This window comes from Anolis carolinensis, unplaced genomic scaffold, assembly GCF_035594765.1.
Source record: "Anolis carolinensis isolate JA03-04 unplaced genomic scaffold, rAnoCar3.1.pri scaffold_9, whole genome shotgun sequence".
NCBI lineage: Eukaryota > Metazoa > Chordata > Lepidosauria > Squamata > Dactyloidae > Anolis > Anolis carolinensis.
Window position 1 is genome coordinate 1190065 of NW_026943820.1, and position 24920 is coordinate 1214984.

A 24920-nucleotide genomic window follows, 5' to 3' on the forward strand; every position below is an offset into this window, starting at 1 on the left:
AGTGGAGTGTATATATAACACTGGAATGATGCCCAAGGTATGAGAAAGAACTTGTCTGTTGGAGGCAAGTATGAATGTTTCAGTTGATCACCTTGATGAGCACTGAATAATTTCCTTGTAGCTTCAAAACTTGGCTGCTTCCTGTTTGGGGAAGTCCTTTGTTGGGAGGGGTTAGCTGGCCCCGATTGTTTCCTTTCTGGAATTCCCCTGTCTTCTGAAAACTAGAAAACTCACAGCAACCTAATCTTAGAAAAGTATTTGGCATTCTGACATGAACATGTTTTTTAAAACAACAAAGATTTCTCTTATCCAGAGTGTATCGTATAAAGGCCACGGTGTGCTGTCATCCTTGGACCTGCTAACCCCAAATCTTAGCCGAGATCCAGTCCAAGCCCAGACACGGACTGAGATCAAAGAGAGGGTGGCTGTGCATTCTGAGCCATTCAGAAGAATAGAATATTGTCAGCAAGCTCTGCTATCAGTAGATCTTTTGTTAGTTTTGCCTGGTGACTTTTTGTAGTCAATTACCTTTGGAGAGAAGAAACGGAAATCTGATAATGCTCATAGAAGTAATGGAAATGCTGTATGTTTTTCAGAGCTGTTGTCTCCAGGCGTCAAAAGTAAAATTTTCAAAGGCCAAAGAACCTACCGGCTCTTTGCAGGTATGTGTTCCCTTCATCTCAGATAAATGGGTATAAAAGCACCCGCTGCATCCATCACATAATGCTAAGATTAAAGTGTTTCTTTATTGTGTAATTTTCCCTACTGTGTAAGCCTGTGTGACCCTCCAGCAGAACCAGTGGTGAGAAATTATGAGAGTTGTAGTCCACCATTATGGTAAAGGAGCAGCTTACAAATCATATGTACATACAATATATTATATTATTAACATAGCACAAAATTAGCATTGCATATTACTATATTGAGCCATATGACTATACTGTAATATTATTAGTAATATTACATTTAATATATAATTAATATTATATTGTATTATTAGTATTATATTGTATTACATCATAATATTATCAATATTATATGTATATACAATATATTATTATATATTCTTGTATATTGTAGCCCCCTTTCAATGGGGAACCATTGCCTACTCCTGGTGTAAGCATTTTTTTGTGACTGATAGTGTGTGACTTCCAAACCTGTAGGGATATTTGGTATCTATAGCAAAGTAGAGTGCAGCATAGCCAGCAGAGCTTCCAGTTGGAAACCGGAGATAAAATAGACAGGGTGCTCTGGTAAGGTTTAGAAAGAGAGGTTCGAAGCCTTTTGTTATTGTTGCAGGTGATACACCTCAGGTAAAGGAGTAGATAGACCAGAGAAAGGGTTTCTTAATTTTAGTAGAAGAGCCCCTAATGCTGACTCTCACGTCTGTGTATAAGAGAGAAGCCTCATGGTGCTTCCCTCTCAAACAAAGCCACACCACCATCTTCCACGTGGACTTGGGGTGGCTTACAAATAGCACAAACTGGTGCCACACGACAGGTAAAATACAGTATATCAACATTAAAAGCGGTAACACATTTAAAACCAGACATAAAATTAGCAAGAGCCATAGCGTCAAAATATGGCCATGTATGTATAAAAAAATCCAGGAAAAGCAGTTCATTACACATTAATGCTATGTAGTAATTACTGTGTTTACGAATTTAGCACCAAAATATTACAGTGCATTGAAAACATTGACTACAAAAATGCCTTGGATAATCCAGAACGTTGGATAAGCGAGTGTTGGATAATCCAACCGATTACCGTGGTCTATATAAGATGCTAGTTCTGACCTTTAAAACTCTTTACGGCCAGGGCCCATCGTCCCTTAGGGACCGTCTCTCCTTCTCCCATCATCGGAGGTCGCAACAACCATCCCAATGAGACTTACTTTATGTACCGGGTCCTAGAGAAGGGCACTTGGAAAGGACCAGGCGCAGAGCTTTTTCTTTCTCTGCCCCTGCCTTATGGAATGCCTTGCCGCCCCATATGAGAGCCATGCGTGAAGTTAGGGCCTTTTACCCTAGCACTTAAGACCTGGCTCTTTACTAGAGCTTTTAATCTATGCTAATTTTATCAATATTTGTATTTTTATCCTTTACAGTTTTATCTTGTAAATTGCCTAGAGCATCGTGGATGGAGGGCGATTAATAAGTAATTAATTGATGATGATGATGATGAGTGTTGGATAAGTGAGACTCTACTGTATTCAAAAACATTTAACCTACTGATGCCTCAATTAATGTAATTTTATTGGCATCTATTTTTATATCTGAAATTTACCACCCTCGGCTTATACTGGAGTCAATGTTTTCCCAGTTTTTTTGTGGTAAAATTAGGTGCCTCGGCTTATACTCGGGTCGGCTTATACTCGAGTATATACGCTACAAGTGTTGATGCTTCTTCACTTCCAACAAATCCATCCTCTGTTGGGACGAGCTTTCTCTTCTTTATTCATTGGTCCGTTATCTTTCCCTTCCGCCGCCTGTCTCTTTGCAGTTGTCTATCATCACGGAAACAGCGCGACCGGCGGGCACTACACGACGGACGTCTTCCAGATCGGTCTCAACGGCTGGCTGCGCATCGACGACCAGGCCGTCAAGGTGATCACGCAGTACCAGGTGGTGAAGCCGTCTGCGGAGCGCACAGCCTACCTCCTGTACTACCGCCGCGTCGACCTGCTTTGAGAGCGAGAGAGAGAGAGAGCCCTGCTCTCCTCTCTCTCTCTCCTCCCCTTTTCCTTTCCTTTTCTGCTGTGTTTGCCAGATTTACCTGCTTTCTAGAACGCCAACTCTCTCTCTTAACCCTTTAACTCCTCCTGGTCCTCCCTTTATTCCCCGTCTCCTCCTCCTTGCAAACGATGGGATAAGAGTGAAAGTGGAGGCTTTCTATTCGGGGGCTTGTAGGCGTAAGCGGCCCCGTTTGTGTTGGCTGATCGACTTTGCAGAATGATGAAGTCTTTGGGGTTTGAAAGGCCTGGTCTCACAAATCACACACACACACACAAACAAACACACAGTAGTTCTTTTTCTTTCTCCTCCTCCTTTGTTTTGGTGTGCTCATGCTGAATCCTAGGAGATTTAAAAAACGGGATTTGCAGCCGATTCCCACTCTCTAATTGCGTAGTAGAAACAGCTCTGCACCAGCAACAGAACTTGTAGATTTCTGTGAAAATGTTTTATCTTTACTGAAATAAAAAAAACTAAAAAAAAATGATATCCTCTACATAAAATCCCCCAAATAGTTTCCTTTTTCTTCTTTCTTTCTTTCTTTCTTTCTTTCTTTCTTTCTTTCTTTCTTTCTTTCTTTCTTTCTTTCTTTCTTTCTTTTTTTGGATAAATGGTTAAAATGAGCCAGTCTCTATCAAGGAATAAAAAAAATCCTTTTTAAAATGCTCTCCAAAAAAAAGAAGTATAATATACAGAGTTACTGGTTCGTGATAGGAAAAGATACACATTTTAATAATTGCGCGATGAGAAACTGCTAAGTACACATTGCAAATCAAAATACTTGGAGTTTAAAAAAATGTTAGTCTATATAGATGGGTGATTGTAACTTTATTGCTATTACGAGATTTCAAAGCTGCATTTATGCTTCTGTGTACATGGGATTTTAAAACGGAAAAAAAACACATGGGCAAAACGATGAAGGTTGATACTTCTCTCAGTCTGCTTTGTTTAATTTTTGCTGTCTGCTCTCCTATAATGTTGAGTTTCCTAAGTGTACACAGTCTAGTGATATCTAGGAGTATAAAGTTGTCGCCCATCAATAAAAAAAAGTCACAAAAGTTGGTTTTAAAGCTCGGGAGTCTTCTTTGAATAGGCCGATCCATACTCACGCGTATTCAGTATTCTTACATCCACCATCAGCATTTTCAGTGCTGGGTCATTATAATAAAACTGTGATTTTGAGAGATGGAAAATAAATGGTCACACTGTGTGGAAAGCCCTGATTGGGCAGATGTATTTATTGCATGTGGCCTCTGCCGGGAATGTATAGTCTGCCCTCCACAGATTTGATTATTTGTAGATTTGATTAATGTGGTCTCCATAGGAACCTCTGGGTCCTCCGGTATGAATCTATGATCAACCTCCAGCAAAAGTTCACTATAGATTCATGCTGGAGAACCTAAGTTGACCATGGATTTATGTTGGAAGACCAAAATTGACCATGGAGTCACACTGGAAAACTGAAGTTGACTATAGCTTCATTCTGGAGGACCTAAGTTGACCATGGATTTATGTTGGAAGACCAAAATTGACCATGGAGTCACACTGGAAGACTGAAGTTGACTATAGCTTCATGCTGGAGGATCTAAGTTGACCATGGATTTATTTTGGAGGACCAAAATTGACCATGGAGTCACACTGGAAGACTGAAGTTGACTATAGCTTCATGCTGGAGGATCTAAGTTGACCATGGATTTATTTTGGAGGACCAAAATTGACCATGGAGTCACTGGAAGACTGAAGTTGACTATAGCTTCATTCTGGAGGACCTAAGTTGACCATGGATTTATGTTGGAAGACCAAAATTGACCATGGAGTCACACTGGAAGACTGAAGCTGACTATAGCTTCATGCTGGAGGACCAAAGTTTGAACATAAGAGTTATGTTGGACATCCCAAGAGATTCCTAAAGTACCTGTAGGTCCTCCAGTACAATTCCACTATATAACATTGACTCAAGTCATGTGGGACCTTACAAGTCACAACCATGTACAATGATGAAGATAGACAAACCTTTGGGTGATTCTGGCCCAAATGTGAGCCTTGAACCAAGGAAGGAGCAGAGCCAGGAGATGGGATTTCTGGAAACCTTTTGTTGTTGTTGGGAAATAAGAAAAAATACATTGGTTATGGGCAGACACCGTGATTAATACATTGTAAATTTTGCTTCTTGATCCGCTCTGAAGCCTCACCAAACTTTTGATGCAAGACCTTAGCAATAGGGACAAGGAGGAGGCTTCTGGTTTGGAAGGGTGTGTCCTTATAAAAGCAGATCCAAGAAAAAGATCTGGTCATGAGTATTTTTAAAAGCCCAAGCGCAAAATTGTTCATTCTTGAATTTCAGGATGGGGGAAATAAGGACAGGATTAGCAGATGAAGAAGGGGCAGAATCCAGAGCCTAATAGAAGTTGGAGATCTCTCTCAGTCATGGGCAAACTTGGGCCCAAAGGTGTTTTGGACTCCAACTCCCACCATTCCTAACAGCGGAGGGCCCTTACTATTGCAGGTTCCCGAAGTATCAAAGGAAACTACATCTTGCACAACTCTATCATACAAGGGTTGAATGAAAAGTAATGCCTCCACCTTCGTTACTTGGGTTTGGAAGGGAATATTTAAATAAACCAAACACAGAAATAATCCTTAGAACTTGCTTAACTACCACTATTCACTTTTCCACATCATCACCAGACAATTGGATACATTTCTGCCAATGATGAACAAGTTTTCTGAATCCATCACAGAAGAAGTCGACACTCTGTTTCCGCAACCAACGTCTCACAGGACCCATCGTGCACCGATCTCCCGATAGCCAAACAAAGCAATAGTGTGACCCACACATTCTTGTGAAATGCCGATTATGCCTGAAATTTCTCTGAGTGATACGATTGTCCTGAATCAATCTGTCAACCTTTTGCTTGTGAAACCCGGTGGTTGTTGTCACAGGACGTCCAACTCTTTGTTGGTCACAGAAGTCAGATGTTCCCACCTCAACATTTTTCAACTTACTTGCCCAACAACGCGCAGTACTCACATCCACACAATCGCCATAAACATCTGGCATTCTCTGAGGAATCTCCTTTGGGGTGACACCTTCTGCTGTCAAGAATTCAGTGATTACACATTGCTTAAGTCGCATTGACCAACCGTCTGCGCAGGGTTCCATACTTTGCACTTTAACAACACAACCGTTCAATGCTAAGGCTTCCCCGTCTGTGCAGGGCTCCATACTTCGCACTTGAACAACACAACCGTTCAATGCTAAGGCTTTCCCGTCTGTGCAGGGCTCCATACTTCGCACTTTAACAACACAACCGTTCAATGCCAAGGCTTCCTGCCAAATGGAACTAACTAGAGGAGAGTCTACTGAACAAGCCCATCCCTGCCGCAGACCAGGACTGCCATCTGCTGAGGAGTTATGAAGGTGGAGGCATTACTTTTCATTCAACCCTCGTACATTTCTCCCTGTTGGATTTCATCCCCTAACTCGGGGTGCTCGTATTTGAAGCAGCACTTTGAGCCAGGCTTTATCAGCACAACCCCCCAAAGCACGCATTTTTGCAATCTTCGGCCGATGTCCGGACAGACTGTTATGGCAACGTTCTCCGAAGGCAACGCTCAGTTTGTTCTCCGCCAAGGAATGTAGTGCTGCGTAGCCCACGTAACACAAACCCAAATTGTGGTTAGGTGATAATGATAGAGGACATTGCTCAACCGAGATTGGCTAAGCCCTGCCAGGGGCCCAAAAGCCGAAACTTGCCAGTCGCTTGTTCAGTTGCACACTCCAAAATGGGAAACTCGACTCTCATGAAGTCACTCGCTCGCTCATTCGGTTCCTATAAAAGAAATCGGTTTCCAAGACCGATTAAATTAAATCAACGCCTGCCTTTTAAAAAAATAACATTCTGCCAATTCGATATCTAGTTGCACAATGGCGAACGCATCCAATTAGTTAAGGGATGTCGTCGACACCAGAAGTATGTTGCTCACTTTCAAGGCAGGATGTTTCATTTGTAAACACGTAACTCCTTTCACAATTTCCTACCCATTTCAAAGAACCACAGACCACCCCGTTTACAGGCAAAGGAAGGATTCCTCGTAAAAAATAAAAACTCAACAATTAAATGGAAGGGTGCTAATTGAAGCCAGAGCAGCAACAAAGAGGACAGGGGGGCTTGCAAAATGAAAAGAGTCAAAATTGCCATTTCTTAACATCACGAGCTATCAAAGAAACCTTGAGGAACGCTTCAGGAACATCTGTGCTTTGGATCGTTGTCAACGGTGGACGTAAAAATGTAAGATCGAATAACAGGGTCAAGGTGTGCAAAAAGAGATTGTTAGAGGTCTACAAGAGACAATGCACAAATGCGCCAACACAAGTATCTTGCACTAACGGGAGAGCGATAGATTTTTCTTCCCTAAGAGTTGGTAACAAACCAAAACCTTGTCATCTGAGACTCAAGCCATGGTTCAAGGCAGGTGTGGGAAAGCTTGAGCCCTCTCGGTATTTTGGACTCCAACTCCCACTATTCCTAACTGCCAATGGGAGGTTGCCCATGATTGCTATATAAAGAGGATGGAAGAATCCCTCTTTCTCTCTCCTGTGTGACTCAGTGTGAGTATCATCTCTCTCGGTGTTTTGGACTTCCAACTCCCACTATCCCTAACAGCGAGAAGGACTTTTCCCATAACCACTATATGAGGATGGAAGAATCCCTCTTTCTCTCTCCTGTGTGATTCAGTGTGAGTATCGGCTGTCCAGGTGTTTTGGACTCCAACTCCTACTATTCCTAACAGCGAGAAGGAGTTTGCCCATGACCGCTCTATAATGAGGATGGAAGAATCCCTCTTTCTCTCTCCTGTGCGACTCAGTGTGAGTATCGGCCCTCTCGGTGTTTTAGACTCCCAATTCCTACTATTCCTTACAGCCAATCGGAGTTTGCCCATGACCGTTGTATAAGGAAGATGAAAGAATCCCTCTTTCTCTCTCCTGTGTGACTCGGTGAGTATCGACCCTCCAGGTGTTTTGGACTCCAGCTCCTACTATTCCTAACAGCCAATCAGAGTTTGCCCATGACCACTCTATAAGGAGGGTGGAAGAATCCCTCTTTCTCTCTCCTGTGTGACTCAGTGTGAGTATTGGCCTTCCGGATGTTTTGGACTCCCAACTCCCACTATTCCTAACAACGAGAAGGAGTTTGCCCATGACTGCTATATACGGAGGATGGAAGAATCCCTCTTTCTCTCTCCTGTGTGACTCAATGTGAGTATCGGCCCTCCGGGTGTTTTGGACTCCCAACTCCTACTATTCCTAACAGCCAATCGGAGTTTGCCCGTGACCACTATATAAGGATGAAATAATCCCTCTTTCTCTCTCCCGTGTGACTCAGTGTGAGTATCGGCCCTGCAATACCCATCTATGTGTCTTTGAAACTCGGGGTGAGTAGTATGCCTGACCTCTTTGCTCTCTCAATTCCACACCAATTGGAATTGCCATGAATTGGTAAATCAGAATTAAAAGGAAACGAAATCCTGACTCATCCATGTTTGAGGACTCTAAAGTTGTTCTGCCGCACATCTGGCCGAGTTCTTTGGATGTGCCAGGCTGCTGGGCAGGCAACCAAACCTCAGTGCCCGTTTCCTGAGGATTTCATCATGCCCCTCTTTTGCGATTTATTCAGACGGGAATTCAGGGAAGTTTTGCAAAACCGGGCAGTTGCATGATCACAAACGGGCCTTGGGTTGGTGACTGAAACACACACAGAGAGAGCCTGCAGATCTATTTACCTGCTGAGGTTTTCTTGGCAAGAGAGGTCTAAAAAGTTTCGTCATTGGGTTCTTAAAGAACATGACTTGCCCAAAGTCATCCAGTGGGTTACATGGCTGGGCATTGGGCAGGGATTCGAATATCGCTCTCCATAGTCCAACATTGAACCAACTTTCCCAAATAGTAACTATTAGCCACGAAAGATGCAGCCCTCTCCATTCTCTCCTCAACTTTGGATAGAAATGCTTAAGGTACTAAAGACAGACTGAAATACATCTCAGTTGTTTTAGCCAATTTAGCAGAGTATCCTGTATTGAAGAAGCTATGGGATATGCACGGCACTTGGGTCAAGGAGAAATTAGGAATATATGGTTTGAATGAACTATGGAAGGAAGGAAGGAAGGAATGAGGCCCGGGTTGTGGCGCAGGCTGGAGAGCAGCCAGCTGCAACTAGCTGCAATGAATCACTCTGACCAGGAGGTCATGAGTTCGAGGCCCACTCGGAGCCTATGTTTGTTTGTCTTTGTTCTATGTTAAAAGGCATTGAATGTTTGCCTATATGTGTAAATGTGATCCGCCCTGAGTCCCCTTCGGGGTGAGAAAGAAGGGCGGAATATAAATGCTGTAAATAAATAAAGAAATGAGATCTAAATTTTGAAGGCACCATTCTTAAATATTAAGGCCTGCAATGACTAACTGCCTGCTTGCTGGACTATAACTAAAGCCTGCTAATGAGACCCGAAATGGTAAACTGTGATAAGAACTGTGATAGTGAAAATGTTTACATCAAGTTAAGGAAATGTTTACACTTGCTAAGAAAGAAGTCAGCGCAAGGCTAACGCCAATCAAGAAGAATCAACATCTGGCCAGGAAACTGAGATGGAGCCAGGATATTCCAGGATGGAATGAGGAAGTACTCCATCAAGGACTCAGTGTCACAGTGGACGATGAAGTGGCAGGAATCGAAAACACCCTGATGAAGCCGGAAGCTGGAAAAAGGTAAATTGTGTCTGTCTATATATGTCATATGTCTAATGGCATTGAATGTTTGCCATATATGTGTGTATTGTGATCTGCCCAGAGTCCACTTCAGGGTGAGAAATAATAATAATAATAATAATAATGATAATAATAATAATAATAATAATAATAGTAATAATAATAATAATAATGACAAAATCACGATTTGCCAACTGCAAAAGGCCACCCTACTGGGATCTGCGCGCATCATCCGAAAATACATCACACAGTCCTAGACACTCGGGAAGTGTTTGACTTGTGATTTTGTGATATGAAATCCAGCATATCTGTCTTGTTTGCTGTGTCATAATAAAATAATGGTAATAATAATAATAATGATAATAATAATAATAATAATAATAATACATCACACAGTCCTAGACACTTGCGAAGTGTTTGACTTGTGATTTTGTGATACGAAATCCAGCATATCTATCTTGTTTACTGTGACATAAAATAATAATAATAATAATAATAATAATAATAATAATAATAATAATAATAATAATAATACATCACACAGTCCTAGACACTTGGGAAGTGTTTGTGATATGAAATCCAGCATATATATCTTGTTTGCTGTGTCATAATAAAATAATTATTATTATTTGGGGCGGCTCACAGATAATACCAGATAAAAACAACAACAATATACAATATATCAATGAGCAAAAACATGCACAAATGATAAAATTTAGACATTAACCTCTAGAAATAAAAACACACTTAATCAAACATGGAATTAAAACAGCGAGGTTATGATAATATACTAAGTAAAGTGCACATTATAAAGTGCACATGAGAAGAAGGGTGGAATATAATATTGTACATAAATAATCTATATATATAAAAGAGTGATGGAATCCTGGCGACCCACAAAACAACAAAACTACAGGCCCCCCAACCTCGAAATTTGACAACACAACCCATCATCCATGCCTCTAGGTTGATACAACAAAAAGAAAAGAAAAATAAAGTCCTAATTAGAGAGAGAGGAATAATTGCTTTTATCCAATTGCTGCCAGTTAGAAGGCTAAGCTCCTCCAACTTGGTCTCCTAGCAACCCAATAAAAAATAATAAAAAACACTAAAAAATAATTAAAAACACTAAAAAATTAATACAATAAAATACTATAATAACAGAAAATAACTAAAAAAATACAAGAAAATAATAAAATATAATAAATAAAAAGATAACTTACAATAAAATTAATTTAAAAAATACAAATAACGTCAAATAAAAATTACACAACAATTTTTAACCAATACCACCACCACTTTGCCACAGCAACGCGTGGCCGGGCACAGCTAGTAATAAATAAAAGTAAAGTGCACGTTATAAAGTGCACATGAGAATAAGGGCGGAATATAATATTGTACATAAATAAACAAAACGGTTAAAACGGTGTCAAGCTGCATTCATTCTACAATGTAGATGCACCCAGGGAATCCAATGCAGCCAACCCTTCCTTTTGAGTCCATCCTCCTTAACTCTTAATTCTTTCCAGAGCCAAGTTTTTTCTCTCCTCTTGAAAAAAACAAACAGGAGCCTCAAGCCCAAGCATCAAGGCTGGCTTCAGTCAAGGCGGCTTCCAGGGAAATGTCAAGAGAGATCTTGGAATTGGCCTTCGAAGGGGAGGAGAAGCCAGACAGGGGGAGGAGGAAGGAAAGAAAGAAAGAAGGAAGGAAGGGAAGAAGGAAGGAAGAAGGATGATATAAAGGCCGCGGAGGAGATGCTGTTCTGCCCCAGTTGCTCTCTCCAAGCCCAGCGAGAAGGAGAGCCTCCCCAGCTCCTCAAACAGAAGGCAGAGATCTCGGTTGCCGGGAGTTTGCCGGACTCAGATCCTTCTCTTTGGTGCCGAAAGGATCCCAAGAAGCAGAGCAGAAGGATCACTGTTTGCAACCGTAAGTAAGTAAGTGCAATTGTCTTGGTCTGCCTGCCTTTTGCTGAGAGAGAGAGAGAGAGAGAGAGATGTTTGAATATCAGAGACAGGAGAGAGATTCCTATCGCTTTCCATCCATCCTGCAAGATGGATTTCTTTATTGCACTGGAATGAAAAAAGCATCTTTTGCATTTATTTTCCTCTGGAAAGAAAACTTATTGGTCTTCAGCAATCGAGAGAGAAAGATGTTAGAGATTTACTGTAGATGGATCTGGATTCTTCCTTCCTTCCTTCCTTCCTTCCTTCCTTCCTTCCTTCCTTCCTTCTTCTTTCTTTCTTTCTTTCTTTCTTTCTTTCTTTCTTTCTTTCTTTCTTTCTTTCTTTCTTTCTTTCTTTCTTTCTTTCTTTCTTTCCTTCTTTCCGTCTTTCCTTTCTTATTTCCTTTCTTCCTTCCTTCCTTCCTTCCTTCCTTCCTTCCTTCCTTCCTTCCTTCCTTCCTTCCATCCTTCTTCCTTCCTTCCTTCCTTCTTTCCTTCTTTCCTTTCTTATTTCCTTCTTTCCTTCTTTCCTTTCTTATTTCCTTCCTTCCTTCCTTCCTTCCTTCCTTCCTTCCTTCCTTCCTTCCTTCCTTCCTTCCTTCCTTCCTTCCTTCCTTCCTTCCTTCCTTCCTTCCTTCCTTCCTTCCTCCTTTCCTTCTTTCCTTTCTTATTTCCTTCCTTTCTTCCTTCTTTCTTTCTTTCCTTCTTTCCTTCTTTCCTTTCTTATTTCCTTCCTTTCTTCCTTCTTTCCTTCTTTCCTTCTTTCCTTCTTTCCTTCTTTCCTTTCTTATTTCCTTCCTTCCATCCTTCCTTCCATCCGTCTTTCTTTCTTTCTTTCTTTCTTTCTTTCTTTCTTTCTTTCTTTCTTTCTTTCTTTCTTTCTTTCTTTCTTTCTTTCTTTTTCCTTCCTTCCTTCCTTCCTTCCTTCTTTCCTTTCTCTTTTCCTTCCTTCCTTCCTTCCTTCCTTCCTTCCTTCCTTCCTTCCTTCCTTCCTTCCTTCCTTCCTTCCTTCCTTCTTTCCTTTCTCTTTTCCTTCCTTCCTTCTTTCCTTCTTTCCTTCCTTCCTTCCTTTCTTGGGGAATTCATAGATGTGTCTGGTCTAGGCGTCATGTTAGAATCAAACTGCCCATCAAGGGCTTCATGTATGGAATCCCGGGAGGTGTCGTTTTCCAAGGTCTTTTCTCTGCTCACGGGTGCTGGTGCTCTGGGCGGCTTCCAAGCAGAATGCTCTCCGCAGGTCCAGTCGGTCTAACTCCGTCCTCAAAGTTCACTGGGTTCTGTTCTTGTGGAAATTGAAGATTTAATGGCGTGAGTGCGAGACATCTTTGGCAAGAGGAGGGTCCGGTGCGATGAAACATCTGGAGAACATGCTGTTCAGGACCACAGTTGTGCAATTTGTGTGTTTTGCTCAGAGCCAAAGCAGACACAATGTCTTGAAAGCAATCCTTCATTCGTATCTTAAGCCCCGCTCTCTCTGCATATGATAATGGGATATAAAAATAAAGTTATTATTATTATTATTATTATTATTATTATTATTATTATTATTATTATATTGTATGACACAGAATACAATATAATAATAATAATAATAATAATAATAATAATATATGTCACAGCAAACAGGATAGATATTATTATTTATTATGGAGCCCCCAATGGTGCAGTGTGTTAAAGCGCTGAGCTGCTGAACTTGCTGACCGAAAGGTCGTAGGTTCAAATCCAGGGAGCGGAGTGAGCACCCACTGTTAGCCCCAGCTTTTGCCAACCTAGCAGTTCGAAAACATGCAAAATATGAGTAGATCAATAGGTACTGCTCCTCTTTGCAGGAAGGTAACAGCACTCCATGCAGTCATGCCAATGGCCACATGACCTTGGAGGTGTCTACAGACATGCAGATGTGAGTAGATCAATAGGTACTGCTCTGGCGGGAAGGTAACTGCACTCCATGAAGTCATGCCAGTGGCAACATGACCTTGGAGGTGTCTACGGACAATGCTGGCTCTTGGGCTTAGAAATGGAGATGGTCACCAACCCCCAGAGTGTGAGTAGATCAATAGGTACTGCTCCGGCGGGAAGGTAACTGTGCTCCATGCAGTCATGCCAATGGCCACATGACCTTGGAGGTGTCTACGGACAACACCGGCTCTTTGGCTTAGAAATGGAGATGAGCACCAACCCCCAGAGATGGAGATATTGAGCCTGGAGGAGAGAAGGCTTCTTGAGTCCTGCTCCACGTGAAGCCTCTCCTCCCTCGTTCCTCCCTCTTCCTTTCTGTCGACTCATGGCTTTCTGAGCCGTCCCAGATGTTGCCGGATCCGAAAGGAGGTCACTCTCCGCCCGGCCCCCTCCCTCCCCCCTCCTCTTCGCCTAAAACAAAAGCCAAGTTTACTCAGCTGCTGCTTCAAGGCAGAGAGATGCCTCCAAAGGCACTCAGGGCGCATTCCATCCAAGGAGAGGCTTCCAGCTCCAAGGAGATTTTCTCTGTGGCTCTTGGACGGCCTCCCTCAAACGCTGCCACCTGGGATCACTGGCTGGGCCCAACTAGAGAGCGGCCCTTGGATCCCTGAGAGGCTTAGCAGGTTCCTATGGATTCCATGCATCTGCTGAAGTCCTATTGAGGTAGTAGGTAAGCTCTAGTCAGGACATACATATGGACTTCACACATCTGCTGAAGTCCTACTGATCTAGTTAGGACTTACATATCTGCAGAAGTCCTATTGATGCAGTAGATCTACTCTAGTCAGAACATACATATGGATTCCATACATCTGCTGAAGTCCTATTGATCTAGTAGATTTACTCTAGTTAGGATTTATGTATGGATTCCATACATCTGCTGAAGTCCTATTGATGTAGTAGGTTGACTCTAATCAGGACATACATATGGATTCCACACATCTGCTGAAGTCCTACTGATCTAGTTAGGACTTACATATGGATTCCATACATCTGCAGAAGTCCTATTGATGTAGTAGGTTGACTCTAGTCAGGGCATACATATGGATTCCACACATCTGCTGAAATTCTACAGATCTAGTCAGGACTTACATATGGATTCCATACATCTGCAGAAGTCCTATTGATGTAGGAGATCTACTCTAGTTAGGACTTACATATGGATTCCATACATCTGCAGGAGTCCTATTGAGGTAGTCAGGACTTACATATGGATTCCATATATCTGCAGAAGTCCTATTGATGTAGTAGATCTACTCTACTTAGGACTTACGTATGGATTCCATACATCTGCAGAAGTCCTATTGGTGTAGTCAGGACTTACGTATGGGTTCCATACATCTGCTGAAGCCCAGTCGATCTAGTCAAGACTTGTGTATGGATTCCATATATCTGCTGAAGTCCTATTAATCTAGTAGGTCTACTCTACTCAGCACTTACATATGGATTCCGTACATCTGCTGAAGTCCTATTGATCTAGTCAATATGTACATATGGATTCCATACTTCAAGTCCTATTGATCTAGCCAGGACTTATGTATGGATTCCATATGTCTGCTGAAGTCCTATTGATCTAGTTGGTCTACTCTACTCAGCACTTACATATGGACTCCATACATCTGCTGAAGCCCTATTGGTCTAGTCAGTATGTACATATGGATTCCACACCTCTGCTGAAGTCCTATTGATCTAGTCGAGACTTATGTATGGATTACACACATCTGCTGAAGTTCTATTGATCTCGTACGTCTAGTCTACTCAGGAGTTACATATGGACTCCATACATCCGTTGAAGCCCTGTTAATCTACTCAGGACTTACGTATGGATTCCATACATCTGCTGAAGCATTAATCTATTGGCTGTTAGAAATTGTGGGAGTTGAAATCCAACACGCCTGATGCCTGATCTACACTGTAGAATTAATGCATGTTGGCACCGCTTGAACTGCCATGGCTCCATGCTATGGAATTATGGGACTTATAGTTTAGTGAGACACCAGCAGCCATTGGCAGAGAAGGCAAAAGACTTAGTGAAACTACAGCTTCCAGTATTCCATAGAATGGATGTGTTTCCAATGCGTAAAGGCATCGTTCTTGGTGCTCCAGGCTGTCTGCTAAAGACGAGGCCACGGATTCAGGGCATGCACGCATGAGCGTGTATCTGTGTCACGGCATTGTGTTGCGCCCTTGAGAGAGGAGGAGGAGGAGGAGGCGGCGCACAGATGCGGTTGCCTTTGCAAGGGAGCCCGGCTCCTTTATCATAAGACGAGAGAGAAGGGGCCAAACGCACAGCTGGAAGCACAGACCCGACAGCCCGCGTTAGCCTAAGCGGCGGAAAGAGCAGACGGGAGAAGGAGACACTATTTCCCCGTATAGACGTCAAGCGAATGTCTTCATTGCTCTCTTAGGAGGAGGAAAAGAAGAAGGATGCACTATAGAATCATAGAATCATAGAATAGTAGAGTTGGAAGAGACCTCATGGGCCATCCAGTCCAACCCCCTGCCAAGAAGCAGGAAATCGCATTCAAAGCACCCCCGACAGATGGCCATCCAGCCTCTGCTTAAAAGCCTCCAAGGAAGGAGCCTCCACCACGGCCCCGGGGAGAGAGTTCCACTGGTGAACAGCCCTTCTCACAGTGAGGAAGTTCTTCCTGATGTTCAGGTGGAATCTCCTTTCCTGTAGTTTGAAGCCCTTGTTCCCTTGCGTCCTAGTCTGCAGGGCAGCAGAAAATAAGCTTGCTCCCTCCTCCCTATGACTTCATAGAATCATAGAATCATAGAATAGTAGAGTTGGAAGAGACCACATGGGCCATCTAGTCCAACCCCCTGCTAAGAAGCAGGAAATCGCATTCAAAGCACCCCCGACAGATGGCCATCCAGCCTCTGCTTAAAAGCCTCCAAGGAAGGAGCCTCCACCACGGCCCCGGGGAGAGAGTTCCACTGGTGAACAGCCCTTCTCACAGTGAGGAAGTTCTTCCTGATGTTCAGGTGGAATCTCCTTTCCTGTAGTTTGAAGCCCTTGTTCCCTTGCGTCCTAGTCTGCAGGGCAGCAGAAAACAAGCTCCCTCCCTCCTCCCTATGACTTCCCTTCACGTATTTGTACATGGCTCTCATGTCTCCTCTCAGCCTTCTCTTCTGCAGGCTAAACATGCCCAGCTCTTTAAGCCGCTCCTCATAGGGCTTGTTCTCCAGACCCTTAATCATTTTAGTCGCCCTCCTCTGGACGCTTTCCAGCTTGTCAACATCTCCCTTCAACTGTGGTGCCCAAAATTGGACATAGTGTGATTCCAGGTGTGGTCTGACCAAGGCAGAATAGAATAAGGGGGAGCAGGACTCCCCTGGATCTAGACGTTATTCCCCTATTGATGCAGGCCAAAATCCCATTGGCTTTTTTAGCTGCCGCATCACATTGTAGGCTCATGTTTAACTTGTTGTCCACGAGGACTCTTTTTCGCACACACTGCTCTCAAGCCAGGCCTCGTCCCCCATTCTGTATCTTTGATTTCCATTTTTTCTTCCGAAGTGAAGTATCTTGCATTTGTCCCTGTTGAACTTCATTTTGTTAGTTTTGGCCCATCTCTCTAGTCTGTCAAGATCGTTTTGAATTCTGCTCCTGTCTTCTGGAGTGTTGGTTCTCCCTCCCAGTTTTGTGTCGTCTGCAAACTTGATGATCGTGCCTTCTAACCCTTCGTCTAAGTCGTTAATAAAGATGTTGAACAGAACCGGGCCCAGGACGGAGCCCTGCTTGTGGCACTCCACTTGTCACTTCTTTCCATGATGAAGACGACGCATTGGTGAGCACCCTTTGGGTTCGTTCGCTTAGCCAATTACAGATCCACCTAACCGTAGTTTTGTCTAGCCCACATTTTACTAGTTTGTTTGCCAGAAGGTCGTGGGGGACTTTGTCGAAGGCCTTACTGAAATCTAGATATGCTACATCCACGGCATTCCCTGTATCGACCCAACTCGTAACTCTATCGAAAAAAGAGATCAGATGAGTCTGGCATGACTTGTTTTTGGTAAATCCGTGTTGACTATTAGCAATGACCGCATTTGTTTCTAAGTGTTCGCAGACCACTTCCTTAATGATCTTTTCCAGAATCTTGCCTGGTATTGATGTGAGGCTGACCGGACGGTAATTGTTTGGGTCGTTCTTTTTTCCCTTCTTGAAGATAGGGACCACATTCGCCCTCCTCCAATCTGCTGGGACTTCTCCCGTTCTCCAAGAACTCTCAAAGATAATTGCTAGTGGTTCTGAAATAACTTCCGCATAGTGCCTGAAGATATCCATACGATGGAAGGAAGGTCGAGATCAGGCCTGGGCAAACCTCGGCCCTCCAGGTGTTTTGGACTCCAACTCCCACCATTCCTAACAGCCGGTAGGCTGTTAGGAATGGTGGGAGTTGGAGTCCAAAACACCTGGAGGGCCGAGGTTTGCCCAGGCCTGATCTAGTAGATCTACTCTAGTCAGGACTTGCATATGGATTCCATACATCTGCTGCAGTCCTATTAATCTAGTAGGTCTACTCTACTCAGGACTTACGTATGGATGCCATACATCTGCTCAAGTCCTATTGATTTAGTCAGGACGTACATATGGATTCCATACATCTGCTGCAGTCCTATTAATCTAGTAGGTCTACTCTACTCAGGACTTACGTATGGATGCCATACATCTGCTCAAGTCCTATTGATTTAGTCAGGACGTACATATGGATTCCATACATCTGCTGCAGTCCTATTAATCTAGTAGGTCTACTCTACTCAGGACTTACGTATGGATGCCATACATCTGCTCAAGTCCTATTGATTTAGTCAGGACTTACATATGGATTCCATACATCTGCTGCAGTCCTATTAATCTAGTAGGTCTACTCTACTCAGGACTTACGTATGGATGCCATACATCTGCTCAAGTCCTATTGATTTAGTCAGGACTTACATATGGATTCCATACATCTGCTGCAGTCCTATTAATCTAGTAGGTCTACTCTACTCAGGACTTACGTATGGATGCCATACATCTGCTCAAGTCCTATTGATTTAGTCAGGACTTACATATGGATTCCATACATCTGCTGCAGTCCTATTAATCTAGTAGGTCTACTCTACTCAGGACTTACGTATGGATGCCATACATCTGCTCAAGTCCTATTGATTTAGTCAGGACTTACATATGGATTCCATACATCTGCTGCAGTCCTATTAATCTAGTAGGTCTACTCTACTCAGGACTTACGTATGGATGCCATACATCTGCTCAAGTCCCATTGATTTAGTCAGGACGTACATATGGATTCCATACATCTGCTCAAAGCCTTATTGGTGTAGTAGGTCTTCTCTACCCAGGACTTACGTATGGATTCCACACATCTGCAGAATCCCTACTGATCTAGTCAGGGCTTGCAGTCGGCCCCTGGGCAACATCCTTGCAGATGGCTTCTAGGCAAACGTCCTTGCAGATGGCCCTGGGCAACGTCCTTGTAGACAGCCCCTGAGCAACGTCCTTGCAGACATCCCATGGGCACCGTTTTGCAGATGGCTTCTGGGCAACGTCCTTGCAGATGGCCCTGGGCAACATCCTTGCAGATGGCCCTGGACTACGTTCTTGCAGAAGGGTTCTGGGCAAAATCCTTGAAGATGGCCCTGGGCAACGTCCTTGCAGACGTCCCCTGGGCAACGTCCTTGCAGACGTCCCCTGGGCAACGTCCTTGCAGACTGCCAATTCTCTCCCACCAGAAGCGACTTGCAGTTTCTCAAGTAGCTCCTGATACTCCCTATCTCTATCTATCTATCTATCGGTCTATCTATCTATCTATCTATCTATCTATCTATCTATCTATCTATCTGTCTATATCTATCTATCGATTGATCGGTCTATCTATCTATCTATCTATCTATCTATCTATCTATCTGTCTGTCTATCAGTCTATCTATCTATCTATCGGTCTATCTATCTATCTATCTATCTATCTATCTATCTATCGGTCTATCGGTCTATCGGTCTATCGGTCTATCGGTCTATCTATCTATCTATATCTATCTATCGATTGATCGGTCTGTCTATGTATCTATCTATCTATCTATCTATCTATCTATCTATCTATCTATCTATCATGTTTTCCAACTGTTCTGTGACCTGCCTCGAGCTGTGTGTGCAGCTTAAGTGGCAGAGGGGCAAAAGGAAGGGGCCAGAGGCTGTGAGGAATGGTGGGAGTTGGAGTCCAAAACACCTGGAGGGAGGGCTGAAGTTTGCCCCTGCCTGGGCTATGGGAATGGCACATGGGTCTCTGTCCTGTGTCCAAAGAGGGTGGGCGGATGCAGAGGCGAAGGGCCGTCTTCCATGCGCAGCGTGCGTCCCTCCAAAGTGGTCAAAGGCGTCCTTGTGGAGGCCGGACAGGAGCGCATCTATTTATAGGCCCCTCTGAAAGTCGGGATTGTTCCCCCTCAAGTGGGTCAGACAGTCTACCGAAGGAGCAGCTTGAGGTTAGCCACGCCAAGGCCGGCCGGCCGGCAGGGAGAGAGAAAGTAGAGAGAGACGTTGACAAGCCGAGAAAGAAAGGCTGAAGTCTCCATCCAGGCAGCAGGGAATGGGCGGAAAGGTGCCGTATGTGTCCAGATTTGGTTCGTCTTTGGATATGGAGAGGATGCATGGATGGGATGCCCTCTATTAGATCCTATGGCTCAGAAAGCCTGAGGCTGTTAGGAATGGTGGGAGTTGCAGTCCAAAACACCCACTGGACCAATACTCACACTGAGTCACTCAGGAGAGAGAAAGAGGAATTCTTTCATCCTCCGCTTAAGCGTCTGAGGGGCAAAAGGAAGGGGCCTGAGGGTGTCAGGAATGGTGGGAGTTGGAGTCCAAAACACTGGGAGGGCCCAAGTTGGCCCATGCCTGGGTTATCCCACCTTCAGAGATCCGGTGCAATGTAGTAGACTCTGGAGACCAGGCTTTGAATCACCGCTCATTAAAACCCATTGAGTGATCTTACGCAAGTCCCAGGAAATCCCATTATTGACTTGAAGGCACCCAACAACAATTCTTATATGTTTATGGAAACTATTGTTGGGTGCCTTCAAGTCAATAATGGGGTTTCCTGGGACTTGCGTAAGATCACTCAATGAAAAACAACTTTCCGAGGGCTTCTTTGGATACCACTGAGCTTAGGTATTTTGGATCCCACCTAACCAACCATATCCCTTCTTCTTCACGTTGGATATATGTTCTAGGTCTGAAGAACATCTCAGAAGAAGACTTTTCAGAACGAGTGTTGCGTACCAGCTGATATTGACAGATCCCACCTAACCAACTTTCCCTTCTTCTTCGCATTGTATATATGTTTTAGGTCCGAAGAACATCTCAGAAGAAGACTTTTCGGAACGAGTGTTGCGTGCCACCTGATTTTGATGGATCCCACCTAACCAACTCCCTTCTTCTTCACTTTGTATCCATGCTCTAGGTCTGAAGAACATCTCAGAAGAAGACTTTTTGGAACAAGTGTTGCCTGCCACCCAATTTCGACGTCTTGCACGATGGCCAGGAATCCCTCTCCGGCGTGGACTCTGCTCCCCTTTGGGCTCCTGTTTGTGGTCCATGGGACCCAAGCCTTCTTCTTGCCCAACGCCACCCACTTGGAAAGCCTCCTCAGCAAATACCGTGAGGAGCAGCCCCACGTGAGGACCAGGAGGGCCATCTCCCCCTCGGACAAGGACGAGATCCTGGCCCTTCACAACAAGCTGCGAGGCCAGGCCTACCCGTCGGCATCCAACATGGAGTACATGGTGAGTTTGAAAGGCCAAAGGGTTGACCCACTTGGGGTGTCCTCCAGGCATGGATCCCAAAACACAGCTCTCTCTTTTTGCACAGTAACGAATTCCAGGTCAGATTCCAGTGGCTTTTTCATGTGGTTACTTGCATTAAATTCAGCTCACGTTGCAAGGCTTCTTGACTCATGTCCGCTGGGAAGGAGCTCTTAGTAGGTCAGGTCAGCCCAGGGCTGCTTCCCCCATCATCGCACTTTGGACGGGATTTAAAAATCCATGTTATTCCTGGGATTCCCCCCTAGTCTAGAAGGGAGGGCAGGGCTATGCAAATAAGGAGGTGGGCTATGCAAATAAGGAGGTGGGTTATGCAAATAACAAGGTGGGATAGGCACATAAGGGGGTGGGATTTCCAAATAAGGAAGTTGGCTATGCAAATAAGAAGATGGTGTTATGCAAATAAGGAGGCGGGACCATGCAAACAAGGAGGTGGTGCAATGCAAATAAGGAGTTGGGCTATGCAAATAAGAAGGTGGGCTATGCAAATAAGGAGTTGGTGTTATGCAAATAAGAAGGTGGGCTATGCAAATAAGGAGGTGGTGTTATGCAAATAAGGAGGTGGGACATGCAAACAAGGAGGTGGTGCAATGCAAATAAGGAGTTGGGCTATGCAAATAAGGAGGTGGTGCTATGCAAATAAGATGGTGCTATTCAAATAAGGATTGTTTATGCAAATAAGGTGGGATATGCAAATAAGAAGGTGGGCTATGTAAATAAGACATTGCCATGCAAATAAGGATTGTCTATGCAAATAAGGAGGTGGGATATGCAAATAAGGCAATGCGGTGTCTATGCAAATAAGGAAGAAATAATGCAAATAAGGTGGGATATGCAAATAAGATGGTGCTATGCAGATAAGGAGTTGTGTCTATGCAAATAAGAAGGTGGGGTTATGCAAATTAGGAGGCAGACTCTATTAAATTTCTCTATTTCAAGTGCATCTCATTGTAGAATCAGTGCAGTTTGGCACCACTTGAACCGCAGTGGCTCAATCCTGGGAGTTGTAGTTTTGCAAGGTCTTTAGCCAGTAGTACTAGTTCGTCACCAGACTACACATCCCAGTATCCTACAGTATCCTAATTGTTGCCAAACTGCATTAACTGCCTAGTGTCCTAGTTTGCTATCAGGCAGCCTGAGATGAATAAATGTCATGCAAAATGCATGGAGATGGAAGTCTTAAGGTGCAATAAAACGGGGGATTTGTGGGTCTCCAAAGTAGGCTATAACTAAGAGCCTTGGGAGAGCGATACTCTTGGGACAACAATCCCCACCATCCTCGTGATGCCTGGTGGATTCTGGGAAGCGTGGTTCCAAGCCTTGCAAGGATTCCCTTTGGAAGCGTGAGCTGGCAGTCGTACCGCTCGTTGTGATTCATGTTTTCCCATTGAGAAATCGGAGCCGGGGAAAATATGCGTGGTTTTTCCACATACTGGGGGTGAGGAGGGAGGGAAATGGGGGTTCGCACTGTCTTTGGAAACAAGACAGACAAAGATGTGTATCCTGCGCATTCCCAGTCCTTTGCTCTCTGTGTCAACAAGGACTGATAAACCCTTTCTGAGAAGCCTGCCTTTGCTGTCCCGGTGCCTTATTTTATCTTAACACACTTATGGGGAAATCCCAGGGCTTTTCGACTTAGGGCCAACTTTCCGTAAAACCCGTAAATATGAATGAAAGGTCATTGAATGCCAAGCCTAACGACAACAAAGATATATTAATAAGATCTCCACTGAAGAAGGAATGCAGTTTGGCCCCGCTTGAACTGCTATGCAATGACAGATGATGTTGCCAATATTATGGGTCTGGTCAGTCTGCTTTGAGTTTTAGTCAGAAGTTGAGAAGACCTAGCTGTTAGGATTTCTGGAAGTTGAAGGCCAAAACATCTCAACCCAGAGGTGAAGAACCACTGATACGTATAGTCCATGATGATCTCCTTGTCCCAGATTATCGTCCCTGCACCAGGAGAGCAGCCCATCCACCTTATCCCAATAGGAAGACTAATTCCATCATGGATAAGAAGCCCCACCACGGTTGTATGATCTGCCAAATCCAGGAACGTCAAACTGGCCCCCTGCTCCATTTGGTCTCCATTTGTGACCAAGGGATGGTTTCTGGTCTGTTCTTCCTATAGTCCAGTGGTTCTCAACCTGTGGCTCCCCAGATGTTTTGGCCTACAACATCCAGGAATCCCAGCCAGTTTACCAGATGTTAGGATTTCTGGAGGTTGAAGGCCAAAACATATCATGGATATAGTCCATGATGAGCTCCTTGGTCTTGTTGATGTTCAGAACCAGATGGTTGTCCTTGCACCAGGAGAGCAGCCCATCCACCTCATCAACCTACAAGTTGAGAACCACAGCTATAGTCAACAATGATCTCCTTGGACTTGTTGATGTTCTGAACCAGATGGTTGTCCCTGCACCAGGAGAACAGCCCATCCACCTCTTCATCAACCCACAAGTTGAGAACCACTGCTGTAGTCAACCATGACCTCCTTGGTCTTGTTGATGTTCAGAACCAGATGGTTGTCCCTGCACCAGGAGAACAGCCCATCCACCTCTTCATCAACCCACAAGTTGAGAACCACTGCTGTAGTCAGCCATGATCTTCTTGGTCTTGTTGATGTTCAGAACCAGATGGTTGTCCCTGCACCAGGAGAAGAGCCCATCCACCTCATCAACCCACAGGTTGAGAACCACTGCTATAGTCAGCCATGATCTTCTTGGTCTTGTTGATGTTCAGAACCAGATGGTTGTCCCTGCACCAGGAGAACAGCCCACCCACCTCATCCCAATAGGAAGACTAATCCCATCATGGACAAGAAGCCCCACCACGGTTGTATCATCTGAGTGAAGAACCTGGCCGTATTTTCCTTGGCCGTGGGTGCCTTTGCCATACGATTCCCTTGGCCAATGTCTATTTACTCGTCCAACGCGGCTGCTGCCTCATGTTTGGCTTTGCTCGGCGTGTGTTTTCCTTTTCTTGGCTGCCGACTTCTTTCCTGAAGGAACCTCACAGACCTCTCTCTCGCCCAGCGGCTCTCCTGGGAAAGGCTCATAACCTGCCTTTCATCCAGTCCTATTGACCTAATAGGGCTTGGAAATCGCAGCATACCTCAATGGCGCTTTGTGTGATGCAGAAAGAACATATCCGAGGCTGCTCTGGACAGGAGATTTGCAAAACTTCTCTCCCCCTTTTCTGCTGGAACCTGGCAAAAAGTTTCCAAATTGCTAATTGGAAACAAGTTGGGAGAGTGTAGTTTTCCTGGCCGGGTTGTTGCGCTTTCCTTCTCACTCAAAGCAATAATTTAGGTTTACAAAGCTGTGCCACCCAAGCGCCGGCGGACTCGGATGACCCAAGTTCCATCCCAGGTTTCCAGCAAGACCTCACTCCTTTGGTTCAGAAGGTGGGAAAAGGAGGATCACACTCCCACAATCCCCCAACACTGGCTTGGATGAAACCTGTAGTTCCCAAACTTTGGAACTCCCCGAAGAATGGGTTCAAATCCCAGGCAGTCCCCGAGTTACAAACATCCTACAAATTTGAATACAGGTGGGGTTAGGAGGAGATTGATTTTGTCATTTGGGAGTTGTAGTTTCTGGGATTTATAGTTCACCTAAAATCAAAGAGAGAGCCCTGAACTCAGCCCACAATGGATCTGCACCAAACTTGGCACTACCTACATGGCCGGCATTGAATATGGGTA

General features: G+C 44.2%; 3 protein-coding genes across 5 annotated transcripts in view; 2 read left to right on the plus strand and 1 right to left on the minus strand.

The window, feature by feature from the left end:
- usp10 (ubiquitin specific peptidase 10) overlaps nt 1-3793 on the plus strand; it is a 34010-nt gene extending 30217 nt beyond the window's left edge. The window contains exons 13-14 of the mRNA XM_062961934.1: nt 597-662; nt 2503-3793. Of these exons, the coding sequence (XP_062818004.1) occupies nt 597-662; nt 2503-2690 (254 nt within the window). The 3' untranslated portion in view covers nt 2691-3793. The remainder of the gene's footprint in view (nt 1-596; nt 663-2502) is intronic.
- The window catches only part of kcng4 (potassium voltage-gated channel modifier subfamily G member 4), a 383395-nt gene that overhangs the window by 171756 nt on the left and 186719 nt on the right, over nt 1-24920 (minus strand). The window lies entirely within an intron of this gene.
- Nucleotides 10065-24920, plus strand: part of crispld2 (cysteine rich secretory protein LCCL domain containing 2) — a 39431-nt gene continuing 24575 nt past the window's right edge. The window contains exons 1-2 of one of the 3 annotated variants that reach the window (XM_003228296.4): nt 10065-11425; nt 20857-21178. In XM_003228296.4, coding sequence (XP_003228344.2) covers nt 11250-11425; nt 20857-21178 — 498 coding nt within the window. In that variant the 5' untranslated portion in view covers nt 10065-11249. Of the gene's footprint in view, nt 11430-20856; nt 21179-24920 lie in introns of all 3 variants that reach the window. The other 2 variants (XM_008121900.3, XM_016997881.2) reach the window with 2 other exon arrangements.